At 39.4% G+C, this 13,622-nt stretch overlaps 2 protein-coding genes across 4 annotated transcripts in view; both read left to right on the top strand.

Moving 5' to 3' along the window:
* The window catches only part of LOC106948173 (mediator of RNA polymerase II transcription subunit 13-like), a 34,575-nt gene extending 28,021 nt beyond the window's left edge, over positions 1-6,554 (top strand). For 2 of the 3 annotated variants that reach the window (XM_015033706.1, XM_015033705.1), the window contains exons 21-30: positions 235-451; positions 1,119-1,310; positions 1,391-1,614; positions 1,729-1,871; positions 3,424-3,582; positions 3,691-3,876; positions 3,967-4,100; positions 4,692-4,856; positions 5,334-5,434; positions 5,530-6,554. In XM_015033706.1, coding sequence (XP_014889192.1) covers positions 235-451; positions 1,119-1,310; positions 1,391-1,614; positions 1,729-1,871; positions 3,424-3,582; positions 3,691-3,876; positions 3,967-4,100; positions 4,692-4,856; positions 5,334-5,434; positions 5,530-5,662 — 1,654 coding nt within the window. In that variant the 3' untranslated portion in view covers positions 5,663-6,554. Of the gene's footprint in view, positions 1-234; positions 452-1,118; positions 1,311-1,390; positions 1,615-1,728; positions 1,872-3,423; positions 3,583-3,690; positions 3,887-3,966; positions 4,101-4,691; positions 4,857-5,333; positions 5,435-5,529 lie in introns of all 3 variants that reach the window. The other variant, XM_015033707.1, reaches the window with a different exon arrangement.
* A 2,315-nt stretch (positions 6,555-8,869) lies between these two features.
* Positions 8,870-13,607, top strand: LOC106948174 (uncharacterized). Its single transcript, XM_015033708.1, has 6 exons — positions 8,870-9,086; positions 11,157-11,238; positions 11,356-11,442; positions 12,388-12,450; positions 12,643-12,763; positions 12,840-13,607. The coding sequence occupies exons 2-6, from the start codon at positions 11,164-11,166 to the stop codon at positions 13,406-13,408; spliced, it is 915 nt and encodes a 304-aa protein (XP_014889194.1). The 5' UTR covers positions 8,870-9,086; positions 11,157-11,163; the 3' UTR covers positions 13,409-13,607.
* Positions 13,608-13,622: the final 15 nt, after the last annotated feature.

Below are 13,622 nucleotides of genomic sequence, written 5' to 3'. Positions count from 1 at the left end.
ATACAAAATTTAAAAAAAAAAAAAACAAAAGTAAAAGTAATAAATTTTCAATAACAAAAAAAAAAAAAAAAAAACTACAACAAAAAACAATAATTTATTGTAATTTATCCTGCGATTAATTGCTTATTGTGACAAGTTTACTTACCAACTTAGTGTTTTTCAAATATTTAAATTATTATATTTATTTATTTGACATTTTGCTCAAGTGTCGTTTTTGTTTTCCTGCCCATGCAGCACAATGGAGAGGGACAAAGTGGGCAAGCCGACGGACGGAGAGTCCCACGCCGTCTCGTACCCGCCTGCCATCGTGGTCTACATTGTCGACCCCTTCAGCTACGAGAACGCGGACACAGAGGTCCACTCCAGCACTTACACTCTGGGCCTGCTGCGCTGCTTCATGGAGATGCTCCCCTTCCTGCCCGCTCACATCAGAAACGCCGTCTCCGTGCAGGTGCGGCGCTTTTCCTGTGCAGCCGTCGTCGTCGGAGCAGGCGGGGGGTGGGGGGTAATTAGCGGTGGCTAATTGAGGTGGTGCTTCCGCTTGTCAAATGGTGACACAAAGTTGCATCAACATGCCAGAGGGGATTCTAACACACAAGAGATATGACTATATGAGCTAATGGCTTCAGTGTTGATGCAACAGTATCAACAAATAAAGTAAATAGATTTGCATTTAGCACTGATATTTCTCATGTCAGTAATTTTTATTATTACTATTCACAGGTTTATAATATAAATAATCTGAAATTATAAATGATGTTAGGGGTTGATTATTAGAGCTTGTTTTGATTCACTAGTTGACTTGTAAATTCATGGGAAACTTTAGTTTAAAAATTTGGCAAAAAGGGACTGAAAATTTTCATGATCAAGTTTTCATTTGAGTACCAAAGACATGGAATTATGATGTTAGAAACATGTTTGGGAACCAAGACTGAAATATTCTAGTCAAAATTAATGTTTTATGTCTAATAGTTGAAGGTTGGTCAAATTTCATCAATGATTAACTCAAGTGTAATTTATGCAACATAAATCTCTTGATTGTGTTTAAGGATTGGAATGTCTCTCATCCTAGACCAGTTTACAGTGCCTAAGATTTGTGTTTTTCCAATTCCTTTCAGATTGTTCCCTGCCAGTACCTGCTGCAGCCGGTGCACAGCGGCGACCGCCACATCTACAGCCAGCACCTCAAGTCGTTGGCCTTCTCCGTGTACACCCAGTGTCGCCGGCCGCTGCCGAACTCCACCAACTTCAAGGCCTTGACGGGCTTCGGGCCCGGCCTCGCTCTCGACATGGCCCTCAAGAACCCAGAGGTGACTGATCTAATGGCTCCATGCGAGACTTCTATTGTTGATTTAGAAACTAACAAAACTCCCCCCCTTCCCCCTCACAGCGGCCGGAGTGTCTCCGTCTTTACACACCATCCTTCATTTTGGCCCCCGTGAAAGACAAGCAGACTGAGCTCGGGGAGACGTTCGGTGAGGCGTCGCAGAAGTACAACGTGCTTTTTGTCGGCTACTGCCTGTCCCACGACCAGCGCTGGCTGCTGGCATCCTGCACCGACCAGCACGGCGAGCTGCTGGAGTCCTGCATCATCAGTATTGATGTTCCTAACAGGTGTGTGTGTGTGTGTGTGTGTGTGTGCGTGCTCTCTGCAAACACTAAATGTACATCTCGGCGCAGCGGGGATGCTAGACTAGTCGATGCTAACAGCTTGTTGTCTCACCGCAGGGCTCGCAGGAAAAAGAGCTCTGCCAGACGAGTGGGCCTGCAGAAGCTGTGGGAGTGGTGTGTCGGCCTGGTCCAGGTGACATCACTACCGTGGAGGGTGGTGATTGGACGGCTCGGCAGGATGGGCCACGGCGAGCTAAGAGGTACGCTGTTCTCCAAAAAGACAAACACACCTAAGATCTGATGCGTTTTGATATCGATGCACCGACGTGAAAGTTTGGGCCGATATCAATATTATCTGTTTATCCAACTTATATAATTTGCATGACTTATTAGTTTTTTTTCTCTCTTTCTATCAAAACTGTATGACAAAAGTGTTATAGTTTGGTGCTTTGGTCTCAACTGGTCTTTTTTTTTTCTTTTGAAGGAGAATTTTGTTTACAGACGCATCACAATTCATTTTACTTATTTCTGTTGTTTTTGTTTATTTTTGATATTTAGAATATCTTTCAGTTTCAATGTTAAATGTTAGAATTTAAAGTTTAAAATGAGTTCTGTCATTATGTCATCACTAGTATATTACTTTAAAGTGGTGTCCAAGACGACATCATCGTTTATTGTGATGACTTCTGGGACAATTTATCATGTCGTGTTTCCCTACTTTTTGACCCTCTTTATTGCTTTTTAAAATATATTAAATACTGGGTTTCTTTTTTGTTTTTATTTTATTCAACTAGTCTCTCTAGTTCTTAAGCGTTCCCTTCCTCTGGAGTAAAACCAGGCGTCTCTGAGTTCTGTCCTGAGCCCATTCAGATTCTGTATTTACGTAAATAGTTTTAGACGAGATATTTGCAACTTTTTGTTTTTATTCAGAAGGCGGTGTCATGTCCTGGTCCCATTAAACATTTAGGTGGAGCACAAATACAGCTTTAGCAGCTACTTGTTCTAAATCCCGACTGAACAAAATGTTCTGCGACACCTCAAAGACTGAAAGATCAGGGTGTACAGGAAAAAAACACAAGTTGAAATATGTTCTACTTAATGGCTCATTTGGTGCCTCAGCTCCTCATTTACTGCTGTGAGTTTATATATAAAGTCGTGTTTGGTATTATTCCTTCCCATTTGACTCATCTTTTAACTTTAAGGTGCCATCTTCAATCCATGAATACTTTGTAATTTCATATCTCCGGTGTAGGAACTGAATGGGGGGAAAAAAGACAGAATTAAATTTTTCTTCTTCAAACGCCTGGAATAAATCAGTAACTGAGCTTCAGACTCAAGATCTTGTTACTTAAAATTAGTTAATGTGTGTTTTAAATTGATGAGATCGACCTTATCTGTGCTGAAGCAATTATTTATGTTGCTGCGCCGTTTATAAGTTTCTTATAAAAGAGATCTTTGTTCTCAATAAGACGAACCTGGTTTAGTAAAAGTTATAAATAAAACATATTTATCTCAATTTAAGGGCTTGTAATTATAAACATGTCCAGATTTACCAACTTAAATTCTCTTATTTATACCTTTTCCACCAGGGGCTTCATTAGAGTGTATTTGACAAAGTCATGGCTAAAAATTAATATTTAAAAATCGACTACCAGTACGTATAATGGGGCGCCATTGGCTAACGTCAGTACAAAACGACAAACTTGCATGCTAGAACCAAGCAACATGACAGTTGCGTTTCTTATACCCAAGTTATTTAGAAAGTAAGTTAAAGTTTGGTCTCATATTTATTTTTCTCTGTCTATGTTTAAGATTGGAGCATTCTGCTGAGTCGGACAAACCTGCAGTCTCTGAGCAAGCGTCTGAAGGAGACGTGTCGGATGTGTGGCATCTCTGCTGCCGACACGCCAAGCATCCTGAGCGCCTGTCTGGTCGCCATGGAGCCACAGGGGTCCTTTGTGATCATGCCAGGTGAGACGACGAGTCTTAAACTTACCTCAGTGCGATTTAACAAAAAAAAAAAAAAAAAAGTGCTTCCTACTTTGTTTTTAAACGGATATAAATCCGCCGGCGTTTCAGACTCTGTGTCGACCGGCTCGGTGTTCGGTCGCAGCACCACCCTCAACATGCAGACGTCGCAGCTGAGCACGCCGCAGGACACGTCCTGCACGCACATCCTGGTGTTCCCCACGTCGGCCATGGTGCAGGTCATCAACACTAACACCTCGGAGCCCATCGAAATCAGCTTCAACCACATCAACCCCGGTAGGCCTCCGCCTTTAAAAGCCGTCGCCGTCCCATCAGATCGTCTCCGTTGCCATGAGTCAAAACGTTTCTCTCTCCTTTTTTTTGCAGAGGAGGGGATGGGACTCTTTGAATTGTTTGTCAACGACATGGATCCAGAGCTCATCAACATCCTGCCCAACTCCCCGACGACCTCGCCCGTCCACTCTCCGGGACACCACTACCACCACGGAGAGGCGGGCAAGGTCGGTCCGAACGAAGAGTCTGAAATGAATGTCGTTTTTCGTTTGAGGCCTTTTACAAAAAGACCGGGTCGACAAGTCTGAACTCTTGAGTATTTTCCCCCAAAACACAAGAGCTCAACGTCTACATACATACTCTCATGTCTGGGAAGTGGTTGAGATGGGAAATTCAGTTTTTCTGCTATTGTGCGTAGAACTAAGATTGTTCCAGAAGCTACATAACGACCTTTATCTGTTCCTAAATCAGTTTTTACCCGGGTTCTACAGAGATGGAGTACTCAGAAAAAAAAGTACTCAAGAGCAGCACTATGTCAGCATATTGTTACTGAGTAGCTACAGAAAGTGAGTTTTTCTTTTTTCCCCAAATTGAAGTGGTTGATGTCATCATTTCACACTGGGGAAAAAAAAAAGTGATTCGGTCCATTTTAAAAGCCTAAACTGACTCATTTCCATAATTACTTTAATGTGGTATCGTTTTGTGTTTTTTGCAGTAGAAAACTATCAGTATCTAGTAGCTGCCTCTGTGTTGATCCTGATGCTTCAGTAAAACTCTGAGCGCAGTGTGAGTCGATGTGTTGGTGTTTGTGCCGTCAGGGCCAGGGTGCGGATCGGATGGAGTCCCATGAGGAGGCGCTCAGCATCCTGCAGCAGCCCATGGCTCTGGGTTACTTCATCTCCACGGCGAAGGCGGGGCCGCTGCCCGACTGGTTCTGGTCCGCCTGTCCCGAAGCCCAGAATCAGTGTCCGCTCTTCCTCAAGGTACCGATGCTTACTTTAGTCTTTTCAGTGCAAATTAGGACTGCAGCTAGTGGTTATTGTAGAAATCAATTGTTCTGTCGATTATTTTGACGATTAATCGCATTTTTAAAAAATTGCCACAATTTGCAAAATTTTTATTTAACCTTTTTTTGTTTTCTTTTATCACAATATTCAAAACGCATTAAAATCAATTGCTAATTTGAACAAAAATGTTCTGTAGGTTTTTTTTTTAATCATAAATGCAAAATATATATATTTGTAAAATGTTGACTTCATTACTGCTCTGTGTTGTTTCAGCAAATGTCCATTTTTAGTCTGTATGCTTAAGGATTATTCAGTTACTCATTTAGTTGACGATTATTTTGATAACTTATTTATTGATTACTCTAAATTGTTTTTTTAAACATAAGTTCAGATGATCCTTTTAAATGTAAGAAGACATGAATGACTCACTTTGTACTTGCATCGTTTTCCCAGGCGTCTCTGCACCTGCACGTGTCTTCTGTCCAATCAGACGAGCTCCTGCACGGTAAACACTCCCACCCTCTGGATTCTAACTGCACCTCCGAGGTGCTCAGGTAGGAAACCAAACCTTAACCGTCTCTAAAGAAGAGCAATGAAATCAGTCACTCCTCAATATTTACATTTTTTGTTGTTTTTGTGTCTTTTTTAGATTTGTCCTGGAGCAGTACAACGCCCTCTCCTGGCTGACGTGCAACCCCGCCACCCAGGACCGGCGCTCGTGTCTGCCCGTTCACTTCGTGGTGCTCACACAGATCTACAACTTCATCATGAACATGCTCTGAAAGTCTTAATGAGATCAAACTGCTGATCTGAGGAATCACGAAGACAAACTCTGGATTTTATTTTATTTTTGTTCCTTTTTTTTTTTTTTTCTTTGCGCTCGTCACACTCCCGTCAGGAGCGAACGTGGCAAAGGCGCTCTCTTCTTCTTCCTCCTCATCCTCCCCTTCCTCCCGGTGTTCGTCTTTCTTCACACACCGACCTGGAAAAGTCCCGCCCCAATCAATCAAATGCCAAGAATCCAATTTTAGCATTTTGGATGATCGAGGGATGTTTCGTAAAGGAGGAAAAAAAACAACAAAAAAAATCCCAACAACTTCTTTTTAATGACAGTAGATTGCAATCTAAGAAATTTTATCTTAATAAAATGCCTGCATATATTATTTATTGTAAGTTTTTAAATGTGGAATTTTTAATGCTTAATATCTTTTATATATTACAAATCCTAGAGTGTGTGTACATCTCGCTGTAAAGGAATTGGTTTAAGAAGTGTAATTTTTTTCTCAATTGGAGGATGGAGAGAGAGAGAGAGAGAGACCTGTTACAGTGAATTTGCTGTAGATTGCTTTTAGAATCTTATTTTTTCAAAAGGGGGATACAGACCTTTTTATTGCCATGCTGTAAAAACGAAGTTAAAAACTGGCCTGGGCATTTTTTTTTTCTTTCCCCCACGTGTCCCACCCAGTGAGTGGATGAGACTTACCTCTCTGTCTGTCTGTCTCTCTCGCACAGTAACTCGATGAGCTCTGAAGAGGAATTAAAGGTACATTGTCAGATTATATATTTTATATAACAGATTTAGGTAATTGTGTGTGTATATGTGTACATATACCTGTGTGCCGCTACTGATGGTGCAGCTTCTGTTTTAGGAATAAAGTGCGTCTACCTTACACATTTTGTCACTTTGTCAACGTATTTTATCAGTGTCTTATAGGATGTAACGCGGCAAAAGTGGAACTGAAATGCGAGGTGGGAGTAAAATTTTTACGTCTTTTTTTTTTTTTTTTCCCACGAAACAAAAGACGTGGAAATGAGGCTCAGTTCAACCCAGAATTTTTTTTTTTTTTTTTTGGGGATAAAATATTGATCCCACAGTGAAACACAGCGGTAGTGACATTATCATCAGGGATGCTTATTTACAGCAGAGAGACTGGGACGATGGAAAGAGGTTGCAAAATATTTAGACCTAAACTGTCAGGGCCACAACTGATTGATTTAAGGGACACACTTTTCAGACTAATTTGCTAAAAAAAAAATTTTTAAAACGCATATAAAATTACACCCAAAATTAGTTTTGCCAATGACAGATTTTGATTTTCATTCAGTCAAAAAGATTCGTTAGCCACTTCTCACAAAATACAAATTTCACTTTGAAATAAAATAATTTGTTTTTATCAGAAAAGTAGGAAGATTAAATTATTTGCATCCTTCACTTAAATGAACAATTAGTATAACTGCTAATATTATATGCTTTCAGTGACATTGATGATGATCCAACCTGAACAGTGTGTTGAGTTGGAAGTTGTCTTTACCATAACCTTAATCCTCAACTCCATGAGATTAAACAGACATGCTGGCTGGATCACTGGAAATGGTTTATTACGATTATTATTTCCACTCAGAAGAGCCATATTGTAGGACTAAATGATAAATTTTAAACCAAATACCAAGTGTAGGCTTCCCAGTTCTACTTTGAAAACATAATTGCTAACTGAAAAAAAAAAAAAAAAATTCAAGAAAAGCACTGAATGCCCTAAATTTACATTTCTACGTTGACTGCATGTGTTGTATTGTTAAAAAGAAAAAGGAAACTATGAACTTGGTCATATTTTTAAGATCAAGCTATCTAAATATTTTCAGTAAAACGGTAAAAAAAATTACACTTTTCATGTATTGATGGCAGAATCAGTTGTATTATACGCCGAGAAGAAAACACACGAGAGGCTGACTTTGAAGCCCATTTACTTATTTCTTTCTTTTCCCCTGAGAAGCCGTTGAGGCCGGTCTACTGATCCCTGGCACCCGGTGGAGACGCGGCTTATCGCGGGTGAAGCTCAGTTCTCCGGGCGAACAGCGTGGCAGCCCTAACCCTGCCAACACTAACAGGATTGAGACGGTTGTGAGAATGGAATTAGCTAATCAAGGAGAACATGTCATCCCAAAGCCTCATCCAATCACCATCTTATGTTCCTCTTAATGGGATCCGGTTGAAGGGTGGCCCACGTCGTCTGAATCGGGGGCTTTAGGGGGGCCGCGTACGGGACACCAGTCCTGAGGCGGTACCCCACTGTTCGAGGAAACAAGATGTTTAAACGAGAAAACCCAAAGTCTGCGTCCGTTAGCGGGAGAGGAGGAACCCTTACTTTGATTAATGGCGGGCTTCCTGTTCAGCTTAACAGTGACCTCACATGATACCATTTGGCTCAGACGCATCCTGTTCTTTAAAAAACACAAAAATAAAAAACATCGTACTCTAGAATATTGTGATGAAAATAGGGCCTTATTAGCCAACTAAATCAAATTTGTTTTACAAAAAAACATACTGTCACCTTCCTAAAGTTGGATTTGTTTATTTTTTATTTTTTTGCCAAAACTTATGGCAAAAAAAGTTTTTTTTCTTTTTCCTTTTTTTTGTCAAAAAAAATGTGGGATGTGATGCTATTTTTGTTGGCTTTCAATAACTTACCTGGTCCTTTAATGTGTTCAAGTTCTCATATTCTATCTAAAAAATGACTAAAAAAATTAGTTATGTGCTAATGCTTGTCCTTCACAAGACATCGACATTAAATTTTTTTTCCCCCAAACTTGAAACAGGACGGATAGTATTGGGTTTTGCATTGCTATTACCTTTCAGCTAGAAGAAGAAAAAACATCTTGATGAAGAGAATCGAGATCCTTTCAAGGAAAATTCTCAACAGTAAATCATCAGTAATAATCAAAGAAAAACAATCAATGTTTCCAAAAATCATATCACCAAGTAAGATTAAAATTATGTTTGTTATGCCATTTAAAATCTTCAAACGTGTCTTAAACCATGGGTCTAGAGCTAAATGTATGTATATTTCATTCTCGTCTCAAATTGCTGCGTCTCCTCTTCCTCCTGGCTGCCACAGTAAGCCGTCTTCCCCCTAAACTCAATCAGAAAGATTTAGAGGGCTGATTAGATTAGCATAAGCAGCTGGGAGTAGTTAATGGTCTTTGCTGGTGTTGATAAGTAACACTGACTAATTGTCCCGGTCCAGCCGCAGAGAGCCACACCGGCTCACAGGAACAGACTGTGGCTTCTGAGACAAACAGCGCTGGAGCAGCGCCGTGTGTGAGATGCTGAGGCTCAGATGCGATGAAGAGAGCTGTTGGATGTTCTTCGCCAAGACATGGACTTTAACTGAAGGATGGGATTTGATTATACTTTAGCTTCCTGCTCAGGTAGGACTGAGATTTATGGCAGAAATATGTTTGTTTTCTAGATTTTCTGCCGACTTTATCACTAATTTTACCAGACCAGGTAAGGAAGATCAAGGTTTTGCACAGCAAAAATACAAAATTGTATGCTTGTTTACTTAAGTTCTTAGTCTTGAAATAAGACAAAAATAACTTAAAGCTTAACTTTTTGACAAGACAAATAAGCTTGTTTTAAGTCTGTATTTCTTGAACACAGTGGCTCCACTGGCAGATATTTTCACTTATTACAATATATATGCATTTTTTCACTATCTAGATTTATAGATTAAAAAAAAATCTGTTATTGGTCCCAACAATTATCGAAATCAAGAAACCTTTTAATTCTTTCCTGCACTAATCATTGTGACGTTAGGGATGAAATGTAGAAAACATTCAATGTGGAATCTTGATTTAATCTTGTCATGATTTAAAAATAAAAATAAAAAACAGGTGAGGATTTTAGATGAGTTTGTTTATGAGTAGTGCTTTGTCTCTGCTCCTTTATAGAAAAGTTTCCTTTAAAGAAAAGATTCATCTTTCATCTAGAGTCAGACAAAATTATTTGCAAGGATTGAAAAACTGAAAAACAAAGCTGTTTACTGTCATGCAGTAAATGCGTCATGGAGGACAATCTTAAATGCATTTCCAACCTGTTCACTTAAAAACTAAAATATCAGCAGTGATCTATCCTGTATTAAAGATGCTTTTGTTCATCAACCTTTGCAAGATTAGTAACTGTTTTTTTCTGAATGGAAAACTAAATTGTAACAGTAGAAATCTTGCAAGTTGGTACATTTGTTAAAAATGCATTACGGAAACCGTTTTTTTTTTTTTTTGATATTTCTGTTTTCTGTTATTTTTTCTGTTTTTTTTTTTTTTTTCAGGTCATGCGCAGCAGTTCTTTTATTTATATATCTACATACTCCCTCTAGCTCAGATTACAACAGACAAGATTAATTATGCAGTCGATACGCAGCTCTATGTTATGATGTCACCAGGTGACGTCTTTGAGTGGATGCTTGGAACAAATCGATGCACTGATGTGTCATTAGTTTCTTCAGATAAATAGAAACGAAACTCAAGTTATCTTTGGGCATGAAGAGGAATGATCTAGAGTAAATGCACAGCTGTAACAGGAAACTAGAGATCGGGCGGGAAATCGGTCAGGTCAGAGTCCAGGTGTTCTGACCTGAACCTTCAGAGCCACAAAGACAGTTGCAAAATCAGTCTTCCATCACCTGAGGAACATATCCAGGATTAGGGGACTAATGTCCCAGTAAAAGAAAGTAGAATCTAGAGAAACTCATCTACGCCTTTATCTTTAGTTTCCTTTATTATGTCACTGCACTGTACTCCTTTATATATATATATATATATATATATATATATATATATATATATATATATAAAAACACACTGCTCAAAAAAATAAAGGGAACACTCAAATAACACATCCTAGATCTGAATGAATAAAATATTCTCATTGAATACTTTGTTCTGTACAAAGTTGAATGTGCTGACAACAAAATCACACAAGAATCATCAATGGAAATCAAATTTATTAACCAATGGAGGCCTGGATTTGGAGCCACACACAAAATTAAAGTGAAATGTTCCTTTTATTTTTTTGAGCAGTGTATATATATATATATATATATATACACACACATTTTCATCATGTAGATCACTTTGAATCGCCTTAAACTTGTCACTGAAATGTGCAACACAAACTTCCCTTTCCATTAAACGAAACATTTTCACGCCCGTGACGACAAATATTTGCTAAACCGAGTCACCCCAACAAACAGCATCGGTATTCCAAACTAATCGCTAATCGGGTGTCCTTGGAGTGGATACATTCTAAACTTAATAAATGGATTGACTCTGATTAGCAGAACAGGATTACCATTTGTAATGCAATCTTCTGTAACGAGATACTGTGTTGTCAGGCAAAAAGTGGCTCCCGAAGACGCCCACATAAAAGTGACTGGATATAAAGCTGGTTTGTAGAATAATATTTGGATAATCGTTTTGTCTGCATCTCATATTTATTAGCGTCAACATGAATCTGCACGCCTTCGCGCCCCTCCCACCCAGACCCCCGGCCTATGCACCGATGGGATACCAGGGCAGAAATGTAAGAAGATAAATTTTTTTTTTCCATTTTTAAAAAAATTGGAAGACATATTTGATGGTCCTGTTTGTGTTTCGACCCAACGGCCACCGAAACTGGTCATCTTTTCTATCTTTCCAGTTCAGCCTGCAGCCTCCCGGACAAACACAGAAGCCGTACTTTGACAGTGCCTTTCACCGAGCAGCACAGAAGTCCTCCACATCCGCAGTGAGTCGAAGAAACTGGAATCAAAACTAATTTGTCAATACGCTACATATATTTTTGACACGTATTCAAAATGGATGTCGCATATGCACGTGTTGTACCTTTCAATACATTTTCAAGAACCACAGAACTTTTCTTTTCACTTCTTTTTTTTTTTACGTCAATAGCAGAAAGGTCAACAATTTCTAAACTTTGCTGCATTTTATTGGGATTTTTATGTTCAAGAGCAACACAAAATGGAGTATCACTAAGACTTTGAAGAAGAATTATGCATAGTTTTTTTTAATATAACATAAAATTTTAAAATGCTTTCCATGCTTGTGTGTGTTCAGTCTACTTTACATTAATACACCTGGGGGTGGGGGGAAGCGTATCAAATCAGATGTTTGCTGGAGAATATAAGGGTGGACCAAGAAACAGGCAAGTCAGAGAATAAGTAATAGACATTTAAGGTAGGGTCGAGTTATAAAACTACAGTTCAAATGTTTGAACATCTCACAGAGGACTTTTCAATGTATCATGCAAAAAAGAGAGAAAAAAGTATGCTGCAGCTGCTAGCCTAGGAAAGATGGCCGACCAACTCGAGTGACGTCCCAGGTAATCAAAACATTAATCGAAGAAGAACTCTAGCGAAGTGAGTCAGGGTTTGAAACTTATGTACAACATTCAAAATTCTTTATGTGGCATATTGAACTGTAGTAAACAACCTAAAACATGTTTACAGTCTCTCTCCCGAATGTGACCGAACTCTGAAAGAAACATAAATATAATATAATATTTTAAAACGTATTAATGATATGAACACTTTTGCGAGGCACTCTGTTAGTAGACCAAAGTCCATATTAAGAGTAAACATTAGGGTTAAATTGGTTAAAATAAAAATATATATGTTGATATATCTTTGATTTAAAGCTAGCATAGCAGTTAGCTAATTATTTTTTTCCCCAGATAAAAAGAAGAAGTTGTCTACACGTCGATATTGCATGGAGGATTTATTACCACAAACTAAAGGTATCTAACTTTATGTATTTTTCGAAATAAAAAACATACACAAGTGAAGTTTAAATTTCAACAAAATGCTGAACTGGTAACAAAATCACAGCTGAATTACAAATTAGTTTAAAAAAAACGGCAATGATTTTTTTTTATGCTTGGATGGCAAAAAAAGCAAACTTTTTTTTTTTTTTTTGATGGCCTTGACAGAAAATGCATCAGAAATCCCACAGTCTTCCTCAGGAGACGGTGATGAAATTTCCAGTCGCAAACCTGCTAGACTCAGAACAGTCTAAAGAACCCCAGCCCTCCTGCAGACGGCCATATTTAGGTGAGCTTAATCCTGAAATGCTCACTGCGACTGAAATTGTAGTTTTTAAAACGTACTCTTCTCCGTCTGCTTTTAGACTCTGCGTTTAGAAGCACAACAGGAAGAGAAAAAGCAATAAATGCCGGCCATAACCCGAGTGATCAACCAGAACCTCACCCATCATCTATACCTGCTTTCCACCCGAATGAGAAAGCAGATCTGGAGAGACCCAAGAGCTGCCAAACTAACCCGACGAGCGGCTCCCTCGACAGGAAGCGGCACCTGGAGGGCCGCAGCTCCGGCGGCGTGAAGAGGCTGACGCGGGAAACGGAAGACGAGCGGCTTGACCCGTCTTTATTCACCGCACCTTGTACAGACCCTTCCACACGCAGGATGCAGGCGCAGCCAACGAGCATCAGCAGGCTGTACGCGTCCTGTTGTTGCAGATGCGTCTCTTTCCCGGGTGCAGAGCTGCGTCCCTACCAAACTGCATCATGGGAGCAAAGGTGGAGCCACAGAGTGGATGTCCATCTGGGGCAGAAAGTCTTCAAAGAGTATATCTGTGAGCGGTTTCCGCCTACGTTGGCACCCCATGTTTATTCTTCTCCGGACTCTGTTTACCTTCCAGACCAGAACACGCTCCCGTCATTTCTGTCCCTGCTGTAGAGCATAACTCTCATTCTGGCTTTTTTTTTCCTCTGGACTTTTAAAAACCTGAGAGCCGATCGTTTCTACAACAGAGAATGCTTATAATCCTTAATCTGCTCTGTAAACGTTTTGATGACAAATGTCATTCCTCTAAAAACCAGGTTTCTACAAAGGTATATTAAGGCAATAGAGAGCCAAAAAAACTCACTTTTTTTTTTTTTTAATGGTCTCA

The sequence above is a fragment of the Poecilia latipinna genome, unplaced genomic scaffold, assembly GCF_001443285.1.
Source record: "Poecilia latipinna isolate Pla-1442-1.1 unplaced genomic scaffold, P_latipinna-1.0 Scaffold276, whole genome shotgun sequence".
Lineage (NCBI taxonomy): Eukaryota > Metazoa > Chordata > Actinopteri > Cyprinodontiformes > Poeciliidae > Poecilia > Poecilia latipinna.
The sequence above is the reverse complement of the archived record's forward strand: the minus strand, read 5'-3'. Positions and strand labels throughout refer to the sequence as shown.